Source organism: Desmodus rotundus, chromosome 9 (genome assembly GCF_022682495.2).
Source record: "Desmodus rotundus isolate HL8 chromosome 9, HLdesRot8A.1, whole genome shotgun sequence".
NCBI lineage: Eukaryota > Metazoa > Chordata > Mammalia > Chiroptera > Phyllostomidae > Desmodus > Desmodus rotundus.
This window is the reverse complement of record NC_071395.1, coordinates 49,537,667-49,563,351: the sequence shown is the minus strand read 5'-3', so window position 1 is coordinate 49,563,351 and position 25,685 is coordinate 49,537,667. Positions and strand designations below refer to the sequence as shown.

The 25,685-nt window shown below is 47.1% G+C and overlaps 1 protein-coding gene across 9 annotated transcripts in view; it reads right to left on the bottom strand.

Moving 5' to 3' along the window:
- GATAD2A (GATA zinc finger domain containing 2A) overlaps positions 1-25,685 on the bottom strand; it is a 105,703-nt gene that overhangs the window by 29,123 nt on the left and 50,895 nt on the right. For 7 of the 9 annotated variants that reach the window (XM_024560721.3, XM_024560723.3, XM_024560720.3 and 4 more), the window contains one exon: positions 9,246-9,511. In XM_024560721.3, coding sequence (XP_024416489.1) covers positions 9,246-9,511 — 266 coding nt within the window. The remainder of the gene's footprint in view (positions 1-9,245; positions 9,512-25,685) is intronic. The other 2 variants (XM_024560722.4, XM_071219231.1) reach the window with 1 other exon arrangement.

Genomic DNA, 25,685 nt, shown 5'->3' with positions numbered 1-25,685 from the left:
CCACATAGGCCCAAGGTGATGAGGGACTCAGTCCTTACCCTTTCCGGTACAGAACATCTAGCAAAGAGATTCATATTTTACTGAGTTAAATGCTCCTTGACCCAAGGGAAAGGTGGGGGGGTGCGAAGAGGTGGGAGCAGGGGGGAGTTATTTTCACCAGTGTGTGTTCCAGATTATCTCTGAATATCAACAATTTGTGACAAAAAGACTGCTCTATAAGAAAAGTGCAGGAGCAGAATTTACTTATGACAAAAACAAAACAAGGACCCCAATACAGCTTTCACTGAATGCCCCAGCTTCAACCTTACCTAATGGTCCTGACTTGAGGTGGAGGGAGGGCAGCCTGTGCCCAACCTTTGAGTCGGCTTCACAAAAGACTAAGAGGTTCACGATTCTCACCTCTGTGATTTTTGTTTTTCTGTGAGCACATTTATGGTTGCCAGAACGGAAACCAAACTATTTTAACCTCATTGATTTGGGGTTTTTTTTTTAAGCATCCATATTAAGGTATCATTTACATACCACAAAATTCATTCATTGTAAGAGTACAATTCAATGATTTTTAGTAAATTTGAAGTTGTGTAACCATCACCACAGTCCAATTTTAGAATACTTCCATCATCCCAAAAAGCTCTCTTGTGCCATGAGCTTTTTTTAAAAAAATATATTTATTGATTATGCTATTACAGTTGTCCCATTTCCCCCCCCTCACTCTACTCCATCCTGCCCACCCCCTCCCTCCCACATTCCCCCCCTATAGTTCATGTCCATGGGTCATACTTATAAGTTCTTTGGCTTCTACATTTCCTACACTATTCTTACCCTCCCCCTGTCTATTTTCCACCTATCATCTATGCTACTTATTCTCTGTACCTTTCCCCCCCTCTCCCCCTCCCATCCCCCTATTGATAACCCTCCATGTGATCTCCATCTCTATGGTTCTGTTCCTGTTCTAGTTGTTTGCCTAGTTTGCTCTTGTTTTTGTTTTAGGTGTGGTCGTTAATAACTGTGAGTTTGCTCTCATTTTTACTGTTCCTATTTTTTATCTTCTTTTTCTTAGGTAACTCCCTTTAACATTTCATATAATAAGGGCTTGGTGATGATGAACTTCTTTAACTTGACCTTATCTGAGAAGCACTTTATCTTCCCTTCCATTCTAAATGATAGCTTTGCTGGACAGAGCAATCTTGGATGTAGGTCCTTGTCTTTCATGACTTGGAATACTTCTTGCCAGCCCCTTCTTGCCTGTAAGGTCTCTTTGGAGAAATCAGCTGACACTCTTATGGGAAGACCTTTGTAGGTAACTGTCTCCTTTTCTCTTGCTGCTTCTAAGATTCTCTCCTTCTGCTTAATCTTAGGTAATGTAATTATGATGTGCCTTGGTGTGTTCCTCCTTGGGTCCAGCTTCTTTGGAACTCTCTGAGCTTCCTGGACTTCCCGGAAGTCTATTTCCTTTGCCAGATGAGGGAAGTTCTCCTTCATTATTTGTTCAAATAAGTTTTCAATTTTTTGTTCTTCCTCTTCTCCTTCTGGCACCCCTATAATTCGGATGTTGGAACGTTTAAAGATGTCCTGGAGGTTCCTAAGCCTCTCATTTTTCCGAATTCTTGTTTCTTCATTCTTTTCTGGTTGGATGTTTCTTCCTTCTGGCCCACACCATTGACTTGAGTCCCATTTTCCTTCGCATCACTATTGGTTCCCTGTACATTTTCCTTTGTTTCTCTTAGCATAGGCTTCATTTTTTCATCTGGTTTTCGAACAAATTCAACCAATTCTGTGAGCATCTTGATAACCAGTGTTTTGAACTGTGCATCCGATAGGTTGGCTATCTCTTCCTAGCTTAGTTGTATTTTTTCTGGAGCTTTGAAGTATTGTCATTTGGGCCTTTTTTTTTTTTTTTTGTCTTGGGGCATCTGTTACTTTAAGGGGCGGAGCCTTAGGTGTTCCCCCGGGGCGGGGTAATGCTGGTTGCTGCATGGTGATGCTGTACATGGGGGAGGGGCCGAGAGGGATCAATAGTGCCCTCCCCTCTCCACCAGATTTCAGTCTTTCACTCTACTACCCACAATCAAACTGGGCCCCTCTGGTGCTGGTTCCCGAGTGGGTGGGCTTGTGCACGCCCCAGGCCCCTGTGGGTCTTCCAACGACCTCTCCCGTGAGGCTGGGAGTCTCTCCTACTGCTGCCCCAACCCCCACGGGCGTTTTCAATCAGAGGTTTGAGGCTTTATTTCCCCGAGCTGGAGCCCTGGGTTACGCGGTCTTCTTTGCTCTCCGCCGTTTGTCCAGTTTATCTGTGCGCGAATGTGGGGCCACAGGGTCTGCTAGTGGTCAGACTGCCTGCCCTGTTTGTCCCACACTCTGCCAGTCTCAGTCCCGCCACGGCAACACGAGTCCTCTCCGCCCCGGTACCCGTATCTGCCCCTCCTACTGGTCTGGATGAATGTTTATTTTTTATTTCCTTGGTGTCAGACTTCCTTGCCGTTCCATTTTCTGTCAGTTCTGGTTGTGCGAGGAGGCGCAGTGTGTCTACCTACACCACCATCTTGGTTCTCTCGTGCCATGAGCTTTTAATCACTGCTACCACACCCCTGCCCCATGGAGCCCCTCTCTCATTTCTACACCTTTTGATTTTCTGGACGCCCTCCATAGATTAAATTCTCCAATATGTAATCTCTGGGTTGGGAGTCTCTCCCTTGCCATGACTAGCCTAAGATTCATCCACGTGGTAGCATGTACCAATAGTTTGTGCTTTTCATTTCTGAACAGTCATCTACTGCACAAACTTAGCAAGTATATTGTGTTCAACCAGGGATATGCGGATTCTTTCTACTTTTTATTTATTTTCTTATCCTCACCAGAGGATACGTTCATTGATTTTTAGAGAGAGGAAGAGAGGGAGGGAAGGAAGGAGGGGGAGAGGGGTAAAGAGAGACAGAGGACAAAAGAGAGAGAGAAAAAAACATCTTTGTGAGAGAGAAACATCGACTGGCTGCCTCTTGTAAGCGCCTCAACCGAGGGATCAAACCCACAATCTATGTACGTGCCCTGGCCAGGAATCAAAACTGCGACCTTTCGGACTATGGGACAACACTCAAATCAGCTGAGCCACCCTCCAGGGCTGTTTTCACTTTTAAGCTATTACACATTAGAGTGCTACAGACACCCAAGTACCTGCCTTGGTGTGGATGTATGTTTTCATTTCTCTTGTGTACATTCCATTCCTTGGATAGATCGCCGAGTCATGAGGTACATTCATATCTAACTGTATAAAATTGTTAAACTGTTTATGCCATTTTACATTCCCACCATGTATCAGGGTTCCCTTTTCCACATCCTTGTCAACACTTACGATTGTCTGTTTTCATTACAGCCATTCTTGAGACTTGTTTCATGGCCCTGCAAAATGTTCCATGTGCTTGTGAGAAGATGTTATTCTGCAGTCACCAGGTGGAGGTGTTCTATAGCTGCCCACTAGCCCAACAGGTCAACAGTGCTCTTTGAGTCTTCTTGAACCATACTGATTTTCTGTTTAGCTGTTTTACCAATTATTGAGACTGTAGTAGTGAAATCTTTAACTATAATTGACGAATTATCTATTATTACTATCAATCCTATCAGCTGATGCCTCAGGTATTTTGGGATTCTGTTGTTAGGCGCATATACATTTATGACTATTATCTTCCTGATGTATTGTTATAAAGTGTTCCTCTTTGGCTCTAGCAATATTGTTTGTCTTAAAGTCTACTTTATCTAATATAATATAGTCATTCTAGCTTTCTTAGGTTTACTTATGCTATCTTTCCCATCTTCTACCGAAGGATCTAGGGGTTGTCTCTTATAAACATATAATTAATCTGGATTGCTTTTTGTTCTACTCTCACAACTTGTGCCTTTTGATGTGGGTGTTTAGACCACTGCCATTTAATGTAATTATTGATGTGATTGAATTTACATGTGTCAGTTTGCACATCCTTGGATTCTGGTATCCACAGGGGACCCAGGAACCAATTCCCCGTGGATACTAAAAAATAATTAAGTTTTGGAAGAGTCAAAAGTTATACATGGAGGACTTCCAATCAAGATGGCGGTATAGGCAGACATTGCTCACCTCTTTGCACAACTACATCAAAATTACAACTAAAATATAGAACCACCACCACTCAGAACCAACAGAAATCAAGATGAATGGAAGTCTGACAACTACGGAATTAAAGGAACCACATCCGTCATGACTGGTAGGAGGGGCACAGATGAGGAAAAAGTTGGTTCTACATCTACATGTGATGGATAAAAATTCAGGAGGGATATCTTGAGAGAGAGGAGTCCCAACCCAGGGTTCCAGTGACAGGAATATAAGTCCCACAACTTCTGGCTGCAAAAACCAGCAGGGATTAAGTCAGTAGAAGAAACTTCTGGAGCCCCAAGCAGTTCCTCTTAAAGTACCCACACATGGATTCATCTACTCAGGCTTACTCCCTCTGGGCTCCAGTGCCGCAGAGGCAGCTTGAGGGGCACCAATGACATGCAGGGGGAGGCTAAAATGTCTGGCATCAAGGCAAACAAGAGGCCATTGTCCCTTTTCAGGGCCCTCTCCCCACAGAACCCTCAGACTAGTGCCATATCTAAGATTACATCAAGCTGGCTAACACTGTTTGACCCACCTTGGAGATCCCCAGAAACTCTGCCCCACCCAACTTACAGGCCCACTCAAGCTGCTTTTCCATACAAATGGCTGGTCATGGCTCATGCTGCATGACTTCCTAAATCTTCTCAAAAAAAGCAGCAGCTGGCCTCAGTGAGCCCCAGGCCCAGAACTAGCAGCCTAGATTCAGAGCTTGGCTTCACCTTGAAATCTCCAAGTGCAGCACAAGTAGCAGCCATCTCAGATTGCTTTATAGCTCAGACAGGGTGGCCCTGGGCAAAACATAGGTGGGGGCTAATCTTGGCCTGCACCTCCAGGGAAACTTCAGGGCCTTCACACCCAGTGGACAGCTACAGACCATGTCAGAGCCCCACCACCCTGTCCCTGCACAGCTGATCCTCCACGAAGGGTGGAGGTTGGTGGTAAGTGGTCACAGCCAATCCTTGCAGCTGATGGGCCTGGATAAACCCCTCCCAGTGATTTGCCAAAAGTAACCAAGGCTCAACCACAAGAGGAGGGTGTACTCAGCCCACATGAAGCATACACCTTGAGTACCCAGCTTGGGAGACAGGGGAGACTGTGCCACTGGATCCTACAGGACACCTACTACATTAGGCCACACTACTACCAAGACACAGAGTCAAAGCAGCTCCACCTAATACACAGAAACAAACACAAACACAGGGAGGCTGCCAAAACAAGGAGACAAAGAAACATGGCCCAAATGAAAGGACAGATCAAAACTCCAGAAAAAGAACTAAACGAAATGGAGATAAGCAATCTATCAGATGCAGAGTTCAAAACACTGGTTATCAGGATGCTCAAGGAACTCAGTGAGGACCTAAAGAGCATAAAAAAGATCCAGTCAGAAACTAAGAATTCGGGGTGCTTCTTCTATGCTGAGCCTTTCCTTGTTTCACTGTCCCCAGCTTTAATAAGCATACCCTCTAACTGAAGTAAATAACAACTTACAAGGAAACAATAGTAGAGTGGATGAAGCCAACAATCAAATCAATGATCTGGAACATAAGGAAGCAAAAAAACAACCAATTAGAACAAGAAGAAGAAATGGATCCAAAAAACATGAGGATAGTGTAAGCAGCCTGAGGGAAAACTTTAAGTAATCCAACATTCGCTTCATAGGGGTGGCAGAAGAAAAAGAGAAAGAGCAAGAAATTGAAAATCTATTTGAAAAAATAATGAAAGAAAACTTTCCCACATTGGTGAAGGAAATAGATGTACAAGTCCAGGAAGCACAGAGTCCCAAAGAAGATGGAGGCAAAGAGGCCCACCCCAAAACACATCATAATTAAAATGCCAAAGGTTAAAGATAAAGAGATTGGGTGGGAGGGAGGGAGAGGTGAGGGGATTAAGAAGTAGAAATTAGTAGTTACAGAATAGCCACGGGAATGTAAAGTACAGTCTAGGAAAGGGAGTAGCCAAAGAACTTGCCCACATGACCCTTGGACATGAACAAGGGCATAGGGGGTGCCAGGTAGAGGGGAGTGGGGGAAATAATCAGGACAACTGTAATAGTATAATCAATGAAATATAATTTAAAAACAATTATACATGGAGTTTTGGCTGCACAAGGGATTGATGCCCTTAAACCCCACATTGTTCAAGGATCAACTGTGTGTGTGTGCTGTAGGTTCCCAGGGGGTGTCCAGAGCCAGATACTCTTAACAAGAACCCAAACACTGCCTGCCTCTAACACTACTCACTCCAGAATGGCTCTGGTCTAAACTTGATCCTATGGTTCTGTCAAAACCCATGACTGTACTTCACCAATGAACTACTATAGGTAGAACATTTACTGTGGGAACTCAGGGATACACTAGCTCTACATGTGACATCTTATTTTCAGTGACACTTAAGACTGAAGGGCAGTGTTGCCTGCATAGTTTTCTCTCACCACATGCTGTGCTGCTCCAGGGCTGATTCTGGGTACACATCTAGCACCCATCAACCTGAAAGGCAGAGATTATTGCCCCGTTTACAAATGAAGAAGCACAAACAAAGATCATCTGCCCAAGATCAGTCAGGCAGTGTGATTTTGAGACAGACCAGTAAGCCAGGACAAGTGGAATACGGAAACTGAGACCAATAGCTCAACAAAAAATGGCCAACCAATTTACAGCCAGATAGAGAAGGTCACCTCCCTGGAGATAACATCTAGGCCTCAGCTGTATTTCAGCTCCAGGCCCAGAAAAACAGCAAAACCAGGTGGGCAACGTCATGACCAGCTGCAATGACTAAGACTGACCAATCAGTGGAAAACACATTGATGAAAGAACACACTTGGAGAACTGATGGATATTCTGCTGAAACCCTCCCCTGAAACCTCTCCTAAGATTCCTGCAAGAGAGAAATAAAAAATCAAGACAAAGGACCCAGTGCACAGGTGCTCTCCCTCTAGGGAGCAGCCCACACCATTCCCTTTCCCCTCTTCTTCTGTCACTTCTTTCCCCACGGGCATTTATCTCCTAAACTCTAAGGAACCCTGAGACCTGCAATCAGGGGAGCCATGGGCAGTGCAGTTTATCCTAGAGCTAATCCCCCTCAACCTGCCCCCAAGGCCCCCCTTTCTCTGACTTCCCAGTGAATTAACAACTCGGCCTGGGGTCTGCTGTTGCTTCTTCTATGCTGAGCTCTTCCTTGTTTCACTGTCCCCAGCTTTAATAAGCATACCCTCATAGTCACCTGGATTCGTGTTGTGAAATATTTGCCTGCTGGCCCCAAAAACCCAGCTCTTTCCACACTCACATGGCTTTACAATGCCCTGGGGTGTCTCTAGTCCTGCAGGAGGACCCTGTCCTGTGTGGCTTAGGTTAATCACTGTCCCTTGATCCTTTGAGTCCTTTATTGTGTCATAAAGATAATACCTTCAACTTCAGAAAACGTCACATCGTCTGGGTGCCATTGGGTTGGAAGCCAATGGGCACAGTGAGGAAAATCTGGGACCAAGACGCCCAGGAGCCAACTGCAGCCAGGTTTTGGTACAGAAAGATCTGAGTTTGAGATTCAGCTCTGAGCTCCTTCAACACTTAACCTCTCTCTCACAATTCACTGGCCTGCCCTGCACAGGAGCATGATGGTTACACCACGAGCCCAAAAGATCTCCACAAACACAAGTTCCTCCTTATCCTCACAATCTGAGACATTGCTGAGGACGAAGTCAGAGAGAGAGAAAGGAGTTACAATTTTATTTTTGGAACTTCTGAAGAGGCCTCAGCTTTAGAACCGGGGCTACAGAAAACAGAACCAGACAGAAAGGGCCTTTCTGGGTAGCAGAAACACAAAGCATACCCCATATCCCCAGGCTAAGATGCTTTTCCAATAGGAAGGGTTTGAATTTTCCCATTTATCTCAAGGAGGTAAGACTTTTCAACAATGATGATGCCAACAAACTGGGCTCCAAAACAGATTTAACACAAAGACTGTAGGCTGAGGCCCCTTTTGGGGGGTCAGCTGACACTCACAAGAAAGTGAGAGCCCTAAGTTTCCTCCTGTCTGCACCTCTCACCCTCCACCCCCCGACCTGGGCAAACACAGTGAAAGGGAATCTGAAAGGGAGGCAGCAAGGGAGACAAGGGATAGATCACAGAGGGGCTGTGGGGCTGGCTGGGAAGCTATGGCCACACTCACATGCCCAAAGTGAAATGTCATGAGACTCTGGGTATGAACATTCTGGAGAGAACTGCTTTCTCCAGAGCTCTGGGGGTGACGGCAGAAGCAGGATTCTCATGCTAAGGCTGAATTTCTCTTTACAGGGAGAAAAAGTTCTGCGGGAAGAAATAGGGCGGAACATTGAATCGTATTTCATTCAAACTTTTTCTTTAAAAGCTTCACAAAAGCAGAAGATCAGGAAAGTTATTATTATTTTTTTAATTGTCACCTGAGGACATTCTTTGTTTTTTTTTTTTCCCCAGAGCAATAGGGGGAGGGGGAAAAACATCAACTGGTTGCCTCCAGTATGTGCCATAGCCAGGAATCGAACCCACATTTCAGTGTATGGGACGATGTCCCAACTAATAGCGCCACACGAGCCAGAACAGAAAAGTTACTCTTGAAGTAATCAGTATCAACTAAGGAGAAACCAACAGAGCACACCACAGAAGACCTCTCCCCTCAGTGTGGCCCCTCCTCCAAAATGAGCTGCCTATAAGGAATGGTGGCATATGTAAGATGTACCCTGGGCTAGGCTCCTGGCTCTGCCCACAGCCAAGAGACCTAGGTAGGGCATAGCATCCCTGGCTTACTGAGGCCCAGATCTGAAAAGCAGGAAGGCATAACCAAATGAAAAACTCAAGTTTTCCTACAAACCAAAAGTACTGAGTTGAACAGATAGCAGGGTAGCAGAGAGAGAATATTATTCCCCTTCCTATGAAACCCGCACTCTGTTCCACTGATGTCCAGGCCACAGAAGGAAGGTCCCTCAGCCAGGATGGCACAATGATGCCAGGCTGGGGTCCACAGCCACCTACACAATAACCACCAAAACCTGCTTTCTACAGGTCAGGGATGGGGGTGGTGGTGGTACAGCCTTGAGTCCCCTTCCTCACACCTGGGCCTGTCCTGGTTCCTGTCCCCTCCCACTCACCTGTGTGAGGTTCGCATGTCCACAGGCCCGTCACCTGCCTGCTCTTCACCTCGGCCCATGGCCGTCGCCTCGGTCCCCCTCAGCAATCCTTGGGCTGGGCCTCCTGGCTCAGGCGTCACTCTCATGTCTCCATCAGTGTTTAAATCTGAAGCCAACGATCCTCTCTCCATTTTTATTTTCTTGCTCTCCACATCGTCCTCTGCTGGATCCTGTTCAAGTGCTCGTTTCTGACTCCGTGTCCGGCATGCTTCTTCAGTCATTCTGAACTTTGGGGAAGAAGAAAACAAGACATTTAAACTTGACACAACAGAATTGCTTGCTACCTTCTTAGAAACTTTTCAGTGGCAGCTTGGAGTATTTGCCTTGCCACATGACAATGGCAGACATAGCTACACAAAACGTAAGCAGGACCCACGAAGTATGTTTGGACACTTCTTCACTGCCCTGGGGAAGGCTGGGACAGGAGTGGTGGAGTACCTGTGGAGCTGAGACCTCAGGGACCTGCACATAAACAATGGAGGGTGGCTGTTTCTAAGAAAGAAGGGGAATTCTTGGTGTTTCAGACTCAAAGAAAAGAGAAGAAAACTGAACTCCCTGGAGGTGTCTGAAATTCAGGAAAGGGAACCAAGCTGTGCCAGGAGCAAGGTCAGTGCCCAGGTCCAGTCCTGTACAGCAAAAACTCAGGCTGACCCTTGACCCCTCTCCCCTTCCGGTGAGGGTGTCCTCCTCACTCCCTGCTCACCTCAGGGGGATGAGGAATGGAGGTAACATTTAACCCTTTGACTGCTAATGAGGCAAACTTTCAGTCAGGTGAGGCCTGGCCCATCACGGTGCCAGCACCCTGTACCTGCAGCACAGACATATCTTGATTAAAAGACAAGAAAAAAACAGCTGAGTCAGTTTTTGATCCCATGACATCACTGGGCTCCACATGACCCTTCCCAGGATTCAGTCGGAGAGACAAAGCACTTTCCAGAAAACTAGTCTGAACCGGTTCCAGACAACAAGCTGAAGTGCAGTTAACCCTCACAGAGACAGGAGGGAGGACAAGCAGTGATGTCTGTCTGCAGGGAGGATGCAAGCATTTCACAACCACGTCTGGGTCTCAATGTTCCAACAGGGCAGAACACCAGAAACAAGACTGTGAGAGTTCACCAGGGGACAGAAAGGAATTTAGCTGCCAGGCTCTAGTAGAATTCCCCAAGTGCCTCTTCTCCTCAGGCCGGTCAGCAGCCACATCCACAAACACTCAGGTAGGGAGAAGAGCAGCATGTGAACCCCCCAGAATCCCAATTCACACCTGTGGTGTGCCTACACTCAAGGCCTCCCAGCTCTATCTGTGTCCATGCAGGCAGGGCACCTAGTGCCTCAGTCCTCTCGCCAGTGAACACCCCAGGAGGCCTGCTCTGGACACGGCTGGGCATACCCAGTCCTAGAGCCCACCTTTTGGGAGGCTGGGGGCAGCACAGGACAACAAAAGAGCCATGTCATCATGCATAGGACACACTCCTGAGATGACTCACTCAAAACATCCTTAAGGAGGCCCTGCCCCAACAGGCCCTACGGTGGACTTAGAATGAAAGGAAAGAAAGTGGGAACAGGGGCTTCTTGCTCCTGGCGCAGGAGGCAGAGCAGCCCCTCTGCACACATGTTAGACCAGCATGGCACTGACACCTGCTCCTACAGAGGGTTGAACAGAGCAGGTCTCCCCATGGCCCCCCTGGGGTGTTCCCTGCTCCATCTAGATGGAGAGCAGGGCTACTCATTATGGCTCGGCCTCTGTCTGCCCCCAACCCCTCCTGGAATCCCAACTTGCACATGTAATCTACCCTGTAGCAACTGCTTGGCCCCAGCCACCTCCACACAACCCCCATCCCCTCATCCACACCCCTGTCATCTCTTTACTACCCTACAGGGAAGCGAGGGATGCTGGCATGTGCCTCTTAGCCTAACGTGCTAGGTTTCTTTTTCTGACATGCCTTGACCACAACCCCCTTCAGCCTGCTCACTGCGTCTGTCCATCCTGTCTCCCCATGAGACTGCAGACAAGTCACTGCCCTGAGTGTCTGTCATCGTGGGAGGGGTGGATCATCTTTCCTTTGAGCACAGCCTGAAACAGGAGCTCCTCAAACATCTGGGAATTGGACAAAAGGAGCAATTCTGCTCCCGCCTTGGCCAACAGGTATGAGTGCCCCCAGGGCTAGGGGGAAGCCTGTATAGATGGAAGCTGAGGGGATACCAGGATCTCAGGCAAGGAGGGCCCCCGCTGGAGTCTGAGGAAATTCTGGCCCTGAAGGAAAAGTTCCCAGTCTGGCCTGGTGCCCAATGGGGGTGTGAGTAAGGGGTCCCAGGTAGAAAGGGAGATGTACCCCCACTGCATGATGCTGTGTCCCCCAATCCTGCACTCAGAGCACCCATACTTCCCCCCACAGGGTAAGTGCCAAGGTCTTATTCATGAAGCTCACATGGAACCCAGAACCTGTGTGAAGTCCTTCTTCCCAACTGCCCACAGATAAGGGGGAACCCACAAGATCACTGTGCGCCAGGTGACCAGACTGGTGAGGTGGTGCCAAACAGCCTCACTTCATCATTACTGGTATAAAACAAGCAAATTATGAGGTGCCAGAGCAGAGCCTCACACCCACAGGGCCACCCCCTCCACCCCAGTAGACAGCCTGGGAATCCACAGGCCCGTCCCATGTATGCAGTGTCAGGACAACTCACTCTGAAGTCCAGGGGCTGGAACACTGCCAACCCTAGGCTCAGAACCAATGGCCTGGTCTGTGCCTCTGGCAGGCCACTCTGTGGGGGACCTGCTGAAACCTTCCCCAAACCCTCCCCCACTCCGCGAAAGACAAGCACAGCTGGAGAGGGCACAACCTACCATGGGGGTGAGGCCTCCACCACAGCCAGGCGGCTGCCTTTGGGCCCAGCGGGGCTTGCTATGGCCAATCCTTGACCCCTGAGGCCTTGCTTCTGGGGAGGGCACTGCTGGTTAAGTAGCTGCTCCTCCTCTCAGAGGTAAGGGCTAACGCCCCCAGCACATCAAAGCTAGTGGCTACAGCCTCCCTACAGGCGAGGACTCAGGGATGGTGACAAAGTTTCAGGATAAACCAGCCTTGTGGAATGAAGTATGACAGCTGATTTCTGCAAAAAGCAGTGAGGAGGTGCATTTAGAATACTTTCAAAAGAGCAGGTGAAGAGGCTGGATTACCCCAGCTGACAAATTTGAATCAGCTTCAGAATTGCTGGCAAGTGAGGGGAGGAAAATGAAGGGGAAGCAGGGACAACAGAAGTTCCACCACATGGCCATTCATTCAGGAAATACAGGGCCCACAGAGAGCAGTCCCCTCTTGGTGGGATTCTGTGCTGGCTGCTGGCTGTTGCCTGAAGGGCAGATCCAGACAGCAGCATGCGCATTATACAGATGAGGGACCAAGGCCCAAAGCTACCTAAGGCACAGACTGCTTGCTACACAGGGAACAGGGCTGAAACCCAGGCGGCCTCAGCCCCACCTTCTCACTCTCCAAACACAACCCTGTTCTGATGTGTCCTGTCCTCCAACCCGGCTGGGCCAGTGGGATGTGGAAAGGTGCAGCCCATGTCTTCCTCAGCCAAGAAGGGCAGATTTCAGCCACACTAGAGGCTACAAAGGCACAGCACAGACTGAACCCAGGATGATGGGGCCACTGAGCTCCAGGCAGAATGCTGACATGGGGGTTTGGATCAGATACAAATTTCAACTACCTCAACCAAAAGCTGCTTTATTTTAATAAAATCCCACCATCCAACTGGTCTGAAAACCTCAGGGGGAAAACCTGTTTTAAAATAACTCCAAAAGGTAAATTATGCTGCAGCAGGAACCAGAATTTTTAAACAGGACTCGGGAGACCAACAGAAAGGCAAGTGGCTCAGCTTGGTTACACAGGCCAGTTAAAAAAAAAAAAAAGCCAATAGACACTATATGGATGGACTATTTACTCTACTACTGTTACTAACATACCAGCAGAATTACTCAAGCAATACTCATCTTTCAGACATGAGGAAAGCGAGACTTAGCAACATGTGCTTGAAAGAAGTGACAGAGCCAATATGCTGAAAAGTGGACTTGGGGTGCTTTTTCTAGAGCCCAGAGAAGTCAGTGAGCATGAGGAGGCAGGAGGAAGAGTGCTGAGAATGGACTAACCTCAGGGGGAGCACAGGGGGATATAATTTGTTCTAAAGGATCATCTGGCTGATTTGGGGACAGACTGGGAGCTTCTATATCTTATGGCCCAGCACAGAAGAGGACGGAACAGTAGGGAGACGTGACCAAATTCTGGGTGGTACTTTAGAGGATACAGACACCAAAACATTCCAACAGTTGCACATGAGGTGGGAGAGGGTTGCTCTGTTTTGTCAGATTTCACCTGAGCAACTGGAAAGAAGTTGTTCTGGGGTAAGAAGGTTGGCAGTGGAGGTACTTTGGATATACTGAGCATGAGCTCTCTACCAGACCCACACAGAGAGGCTGAGGAGCATCTGCTGACAGGTGAAGGCCTGCCTGCACATGGGGCGGCGTAGGGCACCTCTTCCGGTCAGGAAGGAAGAAGCGTCTATGAAGCAACCGACGCTGGGTTGGGTGATGACAGGATCTACACGTCAGTCTCACCAGCCACTTGTCAAGCTCCACAGTCTTGACATACAGCACAGGTGGGTCTCTGCACCCTAGTGGTCCCAGGACTGGGGCTGTGCCACCCTCCATGGTCTCCCTTGTCTCCTGCTTAGACCCAGGAACCCTATCCACCCTCCCCAAGACAGCAGCCTGAGGAAGCTTCCAAAGCTGAATCCTGTGTCTGCACACCCTTCACAGGCTCCCCAGGTTCTTGAGTCAAACCCAGGTGCCCTGAGGAGGGGTCAGGGGAGAAGTGCTGAGTTGCACTTTGGTCTTCCCTTCCAGAATAGATCTCACTCTGCTATGGGCCCAAGCCATTTCCTGATGCCTATCTCTGAGCGACAGTGACAGACATATGGTTGTTGTGTTCTGGAAGAACTCACACCAAAAACGCCAGCTCTCACAATGTCAAAGACCATTAAGCCAAGTACAAGGAATGCAATTTAACTTGGAAAACAGAAAGATGACCCGACGGCCAGCCTGCACTACTGGACACAGCAGAGAAGAGGCAGGGCCACAAGCAGCAACTGGCAGGGGGAGCTTGTCACCCTCTAAGCCTTAGTTTCCCCATCCATACCTCACAGACATGCTATGTGAAAAAACACAGAGTGATGTTAGAAATAACCTGATGAGAAAATTAAGTCGCATAACTGTATAGTACCATTCACATGGTTTTAAAGTGCTTGTAATATGCAGGGGGAAAAAAATACTGCAAGTCTCACAAAATCGAAACTGAAAGAAATGGGGCTAAAATCCACAGCACTCATCTCTGAAGAGTGGACTGTTATTAAGAAACTTTCACTTTCTGTATTAAATTATTTCTTTAACAGTGACTGTGCATCAGTCTTGCATTAAAAGAAAACGAAGATAAAAAAGCTAGATAAAATAAGTTACCTTCAGAGGCTGAGAATTGAAAGGGTAAGTGTTGGGGGTGGGGGGGGGGGCAAGAGGAGAAGGCCTTGCGGGGAGGGAGGTGCTGTCCTCCATGGCCATTGGCCAGGGGGGCACCTAAGATGCACGGAGGGCAACTGGCTGGCTCCTGCAACAGGCAGAACCAAGAGCGCAAGAGAAACACAGAACCTCAGTGGGCTGAGAGGGGACACTGCTGCCACTTTCCCACTTGTTATTGACAAATGTCTACGCAGCTTAAAAGCCCACCTTCTCTGTCACCACAGTAACTCCAGAGCTCTAAGGAGTGTACCCAACCCCCTGGCTCATCCACATGCACACCTTCTACCTGGGCCACTAGCTGTTGGGAGGGGCCACCAAGACACAGCATTAGTGTGGGCTCACTCTGACAGGGCCCATGTTCCACACAGTCCCTCACCAGGACTCCCCCAGCAGCAACCCCACACAACTCAATGACTTCGTCTCTCTTCCTGGCTGAATGCTAAACTCTTTCATAGCAGAAACTTCTTTTAGCCATTCATCTTTTTCCTTTTTCTTTTTTTATCCTCAACTGACGACATTTTTTCCCCTGCTTTTATAAAGAGAAGAGGGTGGGTGGCATTAACCGGCCGCCTTCTCCTACGCACCCCAACCAGGGACTGAACCTGCAACCTGGGCATGTGCAGAACCCATGACCCCTCAGTCCACGGGATGATGCTCCAACCAACTGAGCCACACTGGCCAGGGTTACCATTTGTTTTCATTTTCAGTGTGGAGCACACAGGATGGCTTTAGAATGAGTTAAACCTACATTTCTGTAAATTAGCCTCATAAAGTGTATGATTCCTGGGGTTGCTTTACAGGGTAAAAACAAAGCAAGTAAGTCACATGCTTTCATTAAAAACTCCTGCACTCCGACTGTAAGGCAAGTGTACTAAGACGGAACAAGGCTGAGGTAGGCACAGGAATACGGGGAGATGGTCCAGACAGGGGAACATGGGACAAGCTGCTGACTAGGGACAATGTTATGCAGAACAAAGAGCCACATCAACTCCTGTGCTAAAGGTTTGTTCAAATGGAGAACTAAGTCTCTCTATATTCACTGACTGAAGCTGGGATCTTAACCCTTAGTGGTCTGGAAACTTAAAAAACACTCCAGAAACACAGGCATTTTCTCTCTTTTACACCATGAGGAGGGCCACGGGCCCAGATACCTGGCTAGAAGCTACATGAGACTTCAAAAACACAGACTGAGAAGACCCTGGGGAGACTCTCCCTGCAGCAGCAGTCTAGGGGAGGGGCACACCCACAAGCTGGGGGTGACAACTGCCACTCACCTAGAGCTTGAGTGTTGACAAGGGGATGGGCATGCTGCCCCATGAGGTGGGGAAATCCAAGTCTACGTGAGCTAGGGATCCAGGCCTGGAACCCAGGTCCACACTCCTCTATCTGGCACTCTCACAAGCTGTCTGTGCACTGTGAACCATTCTACCATACGGTCTAAAGACCTTTTGTTAATTATGGTTAAGTGGTTTGTTTTCATCTGGAGTGACAATCACGTGGTGGGACTAAAATGATGCACATGCCAGTGAGGAAGATCAAACAGCTGCCCTCAAATACCTACAGCAGCTGCTGTGCCTGAGCGAATTAAGATTTGTCCTGCATGGGAAGATACAAGCCCCGGTATTCAGGTGTTATCACCACCCACCAGGTATCAAGCAGCAGGGTGAAAAGCATACCTGTTCCTGGTATGTCCCTAGTCTTCAAAAAGTGCTGGCCACACAGTAGGTGTACAGCAAACATCTGATTAATGAACGAATGAAGATTTTACAGAGAGGAGTTTGGGAAGTGGGGGTGCCTGGATCAGATACTTCAGGCCCCCTTTCAATACTGGGATTCTCATACTTGGATCCAAGTTGATTGCTCCTGTGTTGTTAACAGAAATGTAGACTCTTCTTACATTGTTTACCCAAAGGGATCCTCTCAGATAAGCCTCAGAACCACCTGCAAGGTAAGTGCTACCACCACAGCCCCTATTTTTTTTTTTTTGAAAATTTTTATATTTTAGAGAGAGGGGAAGGGAGGGAAGAAGAGAGAGAAACATCCATTGGTTGCCTCTCATACACGCCCCAAAGGACCAAACCAACAACCCAGGCATGTGCCCTGACTGGGAATTGAACCAGCGACCTTTAGCTCTGTAGGATGATACCAAACGGAGCCACACAGGTCAGGGCACCAGCCCCTGTTGAGGCAGGTAGAGGTCATAGAGCAAGTGAGTGGGACAGTGCTAGTCACTAAAGGCCATGCTCCTCCAGGCAGTATCCATCAAAACACCCCATCAACCACCCAGAGCCAGACTCAAGGTTTCCAAAAGACACTGAGAGCTCCTCATGTGGGGGAGTGGGCCTCACCTCTCATCACACAGGGCCCAGATGAAATATTAAGCAATTACAGCCTTATGGAGTGTCAGAATGAGACCACACCTCACTTGCTATTTACTTTCAAAGTACAGTAAGTTCTGCTGCAGCACCGTGCAACAGAAACATAGGCCTTATGGGAACAATGCGGTTTGGTGCACAGCATTCCATCATCACACACACAAAAAGACAGGAACCCAATTTTAAAATGGCAGCATGTTGAACAACCCCAAAAATACACAAATGCTACCTGAACCCTGCCCTGGGAAGACCTAAGTGTGTGGGACTATGGGAGGCTGCAGTTTCTGAGTTACTTCAACAAGTTGGCAGGAGGCTACCTGACTCCAGAAGGGGATGGGTGTGACCCAAGGAGGGTTGGTGCATCTTAGGTATGTGCATTTTGATTCTGTGTACCAGCACATGCTCTTTTGACTGGGAACAGTCTTCTGGATTCACCTAGTATAGGAGTAGGTAAAATTTTTCTTAAAGGGACACAGTAAATACAGTATTTTCAGCTCTGTGGGCCATTCTGTCTCTGTCCTGATTACTCAGTTCTACTTCTGTAACAGTATGTCCTCAAATGGGCATAGCTGTCTCCCAGTCAAACTTTCTCAAAATAGGTCACCAGATAACCCAGCATTTCTCCTGGACAAAATCACATGTAACCAAACACAATGTGTATGTTATTCTCCAACTGTGCCCTAATGTATCAATAGTGTTGGAATAGATCTGTTTTTCCAAAACAAGCATTAGAACAGAACTACAGAGAAAAATAGGTTTTAAAAAAGAACTTGAACATGTAAATTCAATCTGAGCTCGATACTCATGGTTAATCCTTTTGACAAATCAAAAGAAATTTAGTTTCGAAAAGTGTCTAGTGTACACAGCTCACTGCAGGGTCAGCCTGTCTCACTACAGGTCAATTTTATACCATCCTAAAAGCCCTACACACTCTCAATACAAATAGGTCCCCTCACAAAAGAAAATTACATGCTATAAACTCAATTACTGCGGCAGATGAAACTTTAACCCAGTTACCGAAACAAGCAGTTCCTTGGCACACGTGCCTGAGTGTCGGACCAAAGCTCTAAGGAGAAGCACAGGGGCTGAGAAGAGAACTAATGGGGGGTGCGGGGTTGGAGGAAGGAGAAGCCTCATTGATGGAGGGAAATTTGAGCAGGGATGGAAAGTGTGGATCAAGCACAATGAGGCAGACTCACTGGAGACCTGGGAGCCCATGGGGATGCCCTGCAGGACCACAGGTAACCAGGTAACCAGGACTCACCTTTGCCAGGGAAAAACCTAAGAAGTGTGCCTTAGCTGGTGTGAAGGAGAGAACCATCTGGATGCAGACCCACACCAAATTGTCTCCAAATGTCCCACTCTAGGGTAGAGGGCAGCACCGCCATAGCCATGGCACCCTTTGCCCTATCTCTAAACAATCATGATTTGTACCCAGTACATTCTGCCTATGACTGCAGCTCCACAGCCCAGCCCCAAGATAGCAGGAGAGTCTTGAGAACTTGCCTGGGGCTCGGCCTGCACCTAGTCAGCACCTCAGTTCTTCAATTCTGCTGACATTTATGTTAACACTGGGCCTGGCTGGTGGGCACTCCACCCCTAACCTGGTGGCATCCTAATAGTCTTACACTGGGGCTCCTTGGACCTGGGGATTTGAAGCAGGTTTTCTGAACCTTCTGCCTGTAAAGAGAAGCCAACACAGCCCTCCGGTTGGACAGCCACTTTACAAAAATGAGACACGTGACCAAGAAATTCTCCTGTCCTACTGAAGGGGCTCAGCTGCTTTTCCAAAGGCTTACATGAGGTCGGCAATCTCACGGTCTACCTCCAACGGCCATGGTTCCAAGGGCTCTGGGTTGCAGGGAGCCAAAGGCAATGAATAGAGAGAGAAAGGGACAAGAAACATGGCACTTAGACTTGGGAGCATGTGACCTCACTCAATGGACACCCTATCGACAGAGGACACATAAAGGAAACTGGGTCGGCAATAGACACCTCCCTGCTCCCCAAAGATGAACACACCAGGCTAGGTAAACACCAAGCAATGTTGCACCACACACACACAAACACACATACTTATGCAACCACACTCATGCATGCTCACACAGACACACACATCCTCACATGCTGCAGTTTTCACCCCCTCCTCCCACTTCCGAATCTTGCCCAATTATCTCAGTAAAGGTCTTTCTTAACTGTTCAATTCTTAGCAAAGAGTAACAGTTCTTGCCCTCACCAGTGTAGCTCAGTTGGTTGGGTGATGTCCGGCAAAGCAAAAGGTTGCCGGTTCCTGGTCAGGGCACATGTGAGAGGCAACATCAATGTGTCTCTCTCCCATCAATGCTTCTCTCCCTCTCTCTATCCTTCCCTTGCCCTCTCTCTAAAAATAAGTAAATAAAATCTTAATTAAAAAAAAAAAAGAATAGCAGTTCTTATGGGTGATTAGTGCCCACTCAGCTCCTGATCCACCTGCCTCAACAGAGGAAAACCAGTAAGTATAAACATGAGATCAGATACAAGAGCCAGGATCAGTAACTTCTAAAGCACATGAAAGAGCCCAGAGCCTTGCAGGGTCTGGTGTGAATCCCCGTGTACTTGTCACTTCAACCCACAGATAATTCTGCACCTCACTGCAGCAGCAGAGGTTCTGAAATCAGTAGCAGTGCAACCACGCTCATTTCTACAACTTCGTTCCTGCACAAAATAAGCTTCCAGAGAAGGCAAAAAAACTGTTTACTGTTGTTTATCTGCGTGATGAGTGACCCCAGAAAGGAACTTCTGCAGCACAAGGTGCTTATTACTCAGGGCCTGGGACACCCCAACTCCAAGTTCATGGCCCACCTGACCCAGCAGGATGTGGATACCAACAGGCTCCTGACAAATACTGATCCTGTGCCCAATAGTGACCTCCAAAGAAGCGGGTGACCTGGGGGTACCTCCTCTGTGGAGGGCTGGAAGGGCAACTCATGGCCCCCACCTTCATGGGAACACACAGACCCAGTAAGGGCTATGAGATGTGAGTGCCAATCACCATTTTATTGTAAGACAAGACCAGAAAAGGAGTCCACCTGCTGCTTCAGAGAAGATGGGAAGAATCTAGAAATGCTTCGCTTGAGCTGGGGCAGAATCTGAATTTGCAGAGAAAAAAGAGGGAGGAAGAAATGGGATAAGAAAAGGTGAAGTGGCACAAATATACAGGTACATGAAAACCTGTCTTCAAGAAAAGTAGATACCACCAACCAAATTAAAGGATCCTCAATCAAAACTTTTAACAACTGTTTTTTTAAGACTTGTGTGCGCACACAACTTAAAAGAAATGCCTCCTGTCACTCTATCAAGTAAGTCCCTCTGAGTATGGTGTGCTCTTCAGGGTATCTCTCTGCCCCCAGCCCCCACAGGTGCTCCCTACCTACTCCTTCCAGGAAGTGATACCACATGCAAGTGCTGTGGTGCTCAGCTCAGAAGCAGGAGTCAAAAGGGAAAGTTAAGCAGGTAAGTTCAGGACCATCTCAGCATCCTCATAGGGCGCTTCTAACATCCCAGGTGTGCCCAAACAAAGTACTCCATTTGAAATGCTGATAAGTCATCAACTATAAGCCCATCACCATAGGGATGGGGTACAGGGGTCATGTCCAAGGTAGAGTTAGACCAAGACATCCATCATGTCCCAGTCACCTTCACTCTTAGGGTCAAGAAACACCCAGCAATGCAGGTCATTAAGACTGAAGGGAGCCCTGGCTGGTGTGGCTTGGTGGATTGAGCACTGGCCTGTGAACCAAAACGTCGCTGGTTTGATTCTTGCTCAGGGCATATGCCTGGGTTGTGGGCTGGGTCCCTGGTTGGGGCCTGTGAGAGGAAACCAACTAATGTTTCTCTCCCTCTCTTTCTCTCTCCTTTCCCCTCTCTCTGAAAATAAATAAAATCTTTTAAAAAGACAGAAGGGAGTTTAAAAAAAAAAAAAAAAAAAGAGGCAGCACCTCCAGCATTCACATTTACAAATAAACCCACATTTACAATCTGATTTTTTTAAGGTGGAAGACTTGTAAATAATGCCTCTGAATTAACACTTTTTTTCTATCTACTTAACAAAATTAACCTGGAGAGCAGACATTTTAACATACTCAAATAGTGACCATCAACATTTTAAAGAGAAAACCTCTTCAGATTCCTCAATGCAAATTCCATGATGACTGCACTGGGAGCATCTCACCCCAGCACAATGTGTGAGAACAAAGCCAATTTCAGGACAAGTCATCTCCAGAAAACCCACAGTCACTGCCCTTGGCGAGGTTCGTGCCACAGTAACCACCAGCCCTGTGATGGTTGCACCTGGCTGCTCAAACTCACCCTGAGCCAACCAGGTCCCCTGACCTCAACCTCCCTCCTGGAGTCATGGGGGGAAAAACTAGAGAAAGCACAGCTCCTCCTGGAATATCATACGGGGGTTATGTTTTTATCTTTGCCCTCAAACTCTGAAAACAGCAAACACTGACCACACAAGCTACATGGATCCCACTTAGCTCCATCTGCACTGCAGCCCCATGCATTGGCTTCTGAGCACCCTTCCTGTCTCAGAACCCCGGGAAGAACATGAGACAAAACCCCGTCTTCATCTGTAAGTTGTGGCACTCAGTGGAAGTACGTGCATCTACACTGATCACATGTTAAAAGGAGGAGAGTGCTAGAAAGTGCCTTTAAAATTGTCACCAGCTTCCCCCAAGCTCACACTGGAGATGAGGACTTAGTTTTAGTGTTTGCCATCTCAGAGGTGCTTAGTAAGCACCCACTGTCACCCACTTGGGGCCACTTCAGGTGGGCATCTGAGTCTCCAACAACTGCTGGACTGTGGCCAAATCCCAGTCCTGCGGCCCCAAAGAGAAAAACAGATGCTGCTGGAGGAGCACACAGAACAGAAACAAAGAATCCACCCATAAAGGGAATCTGAGTAATACTAAATATCCACAGGGAAATGGTGACCAGGAGTCCCCCTGGTGCAGAATGTCACTGTGAGAATGAGCTGGGCGAATTTCCCACCCAAAGGAAAGGACCAGCCCTTTGTCCCCTCCCAGCTGCCTCATGGGCTGTGAGCCTCGCAGCCCACAAATGGTTAATGCCTGCCATTTCCACATCTGCAATGTGCCCATAGGTGTCACATCACAAAATGGGAGGCCCTAACTCTTCCAGGGCCGACTCCCTCCGGGCCCAGCGCAGAGCAGCCCTGACCGCCAGCTCCATTGAGGTCTGTGGCTGGAAATGGCAGGGAGGTTTTGCACGGAAAATTCCAGAAGAGCCACAAAGGCCTTCTCCATTCCAAGGAGGAGACGTGAGTGGAAAGTGGGCGAACAGGTGTGCATTTGTTGTCGTTTTTCAACAGGGCACCCAGCAATACTGTAACTAGATTGCCCAGAGGCCCTGCCTGGGCTTCCTTTGGCAAGCTCCTCCCTGCACATGTCCTTTTTTGGTGTGGAAGCCCACAGTTGTCCCAGGAGGATTGGAGCCAGCAGGGTAAGCTACTTTTAGGACTAAAGCAAGTTTCTGGTCTCAATGAAGCCATGGGCCTAAAAAACAGTTCTCACAGCACTTTCTGCAAACTTTAAGAACTAAAATAGACCCCATCTTTCCCCTCTACCCTCTAAGTGGAAATATTCCCCTGGGCAGGGGTTGTCCTGGTTTTGGACACCTACACCAGCTTCTAGGAAACTGCCAAGCTAATAAGCTGGAGAGTATCACATTAGTGATCCTTTTGGAAAACATGCTACCAAAGATAAAAGCAAGGCCCTCAACCCAGGCTAGAGATCCTATTGGCCTCTCTGACCTCATCTCCCACCATCCCGTGTTCCCTCCCAACCCCTGGACCCCATTCTTTCAGTTCTGGCCACAGTTATATACTGGCTGCTCCTCTGAAAGCCAAGCTCACTCCCACCTCAGGGCCTTTGCACTTCCTGGAAGGTTCTTCCCCGAGGTCTCTGTACAAAGCTCTCTTTCTTCAGGTCTCAGCTGAGACAGCAAAATGACATGTATCTCTCCTCCACACATGCCCTTTCCCACTTCATCACCACTTGACATTCTATTTACTCATCTCTATTTGTGCGCCCCGCCCCCTACACAAGAATAGGAAATACCTTTTGGTTCAGCACTATCATCCCGGGGTCCAAAACAGAATGGTGCTCAATACATATGTGTTAAAAAGATGAGAGAAGGAAAAAATAAAGAGAGAGAGAGAGCCCTCGCCAGTGTGGCTCAGCTGGCTGGAGCGTCATCCCATAACTGAAGGGCTGCAGCAGATTTGATTCCTGCTCAGGGTACAAACCTAGGTTGCAGGTTCAATCCCTAGTCTGGGCATGTATGAGAGACAACCAAAGTTTCTTTCTCGTATCAATGTTTCTCTCTCTCCCTTCCTCTCTCTCTCTCTCTCTCTCTCTCTCTCTTTCTCTCTCAAAACAATGAAAAAATGTCCTCAGGTAAGGATTTAAAAAAAAAAAAAGATGAGAAAAAGTACTTTCAGAAGCCCCAGCTATCACCCTCCCATTCCTAGTTAAATAAGCCAAAATGTCTTCATGACAATAGAAAAGACAATGATTAAAAAACACCCTACTTTACACATTATGAAAATTAACCCAAAATGGGTGAAAGCCTTAAATTTAAAATGCTAAACCTATTATAAAACTCTTAGAAGAAAATATAAAAAGGTGCCTTGGCTGGTATAGCTCAGTGGATTGAGTGCCAGCCTGCGAACCCAAGAGTTGCCAGTTCGATTCCTAAACTAGGGCACATGCCCAGGATGCAGACCAGGTCCCCAGATGGGGGCATGAAGAGGTAATCACACACTGATGTTTCTCTCCCTCCCTTCCCATCTCTAAAATTAAGTAAATAAAATCTTTTAAAAAAATTAAAAGATATATCATGACCTTGGATTTGGTAACAGATTCTTACATATAACATCAAAAGCACAATATCAACAAAAGGAAGAAAGAGTAATAGAACTCCATCAAAATTCAAATCTTTTGTGCAAAGAACACAAGAAAGTGAAAAAACCCTCAGAAAAGGAGGAAATAAGTGCAAACCATATATCTGATATGAGTTAGTGTCAGGAATACATAAAGAACTCTTAAAACTCAACCATAACGAGATAACCCAATTCAAAAATGGGCAGAGGAGGTGAATAGGTACTTTTCCAATAATACGCAAACAGCCAATGAGTACATGAGATGTTCAACATCACTAATCATCAGGGAAATGCAAATCAAACCACAATGGGATACCACCTCACACCCACTAGGATGGCTATGATTTGAAAAAAAAAAAAAAAAAAAAGTTTTTAACGGGAAAATAATATTGGTGCGGGATGTAGAGAAACTGGACCCCTCATACATTGCTATAGAGAATATAAAATGGCGCAACAATGTGGAAAAGTCTAGAAGTTCCTGAAAAAGTTAAATACAGAATCACCACATAACCCAGAAATTCTACTGCCAGGTTTATATCCAAGAAATGTGAAAACACGTATTCAAAGAAAAACTTGTATATAAATGTTAATTTATAAATGTTAATATAAATTCAATGTTAAAACTTGTATATAATAATGTGAGCAACATTATTCACAATAGTCAACAAGTAAAAATGACCCAACTGTCCACCAACAGATGAATGGATAAACAAAATGTGGTCCATCCACACAGTAGAATATTATTTAGCCATAAAAAGGAATGAAGTTCTGATTCATGTCACAGCATGAATGATGAAAACATGCTAAGTATGAGAAGCCAAACACAAAAGGCCACATGGAGTATGTGAAATGTCCAAAACAGGCAAATCCATAGAGACAGAAAGTAGATAGTAGTTGCTAGGGCCCTGGGTAGCACAGAGGTGGGTGGGGAAGTGAGGAGTGGCTGCTAATGGGGTATAGTTTTCTTTTTGAGGTGATGAAAATGTTCTGGAATTACAGGTGATGGTTGTATAATGCTGGAAAAGTATAAATGCTGATAAATTCACATTTTAAAATGGTTAATGAGTAAATTTTATGTGAATTTTACCTTCATATTTTTTAAAGACGGGATTAAAAAAAAAAAAAGGAAAAAAAAATCCTAATCCCAAGAGCCACATCACCTCTAGAGCCGCTAAACTAAAAGACAAAAGTGGGTCTGCTCCAGGAGCACAGAATCCGGTCTTCAAGGAAAGACTCTCTTATGCACCAAGATCCCAAACCACTGAAGAACCCCAATCAACAGGGCCACAGCCCTTCTTAGATATCACCTGTCTTGTGCTCACAGCACAGTAAATCCACCAAACAGGTGGGAAATAAGATCTCCCAGAGAAGGAGCTGATGTCTTGGACTGTGACCATGTGGGACACACAATTTACAAATAAGAGAGCCAAAGTGGAGAGGGGGTCACCAGGCCACCACAGGCAGAGCTCTATTCAAGTCAGGTCCCCACAGATTTCACTGTTGAGTGTGCCACC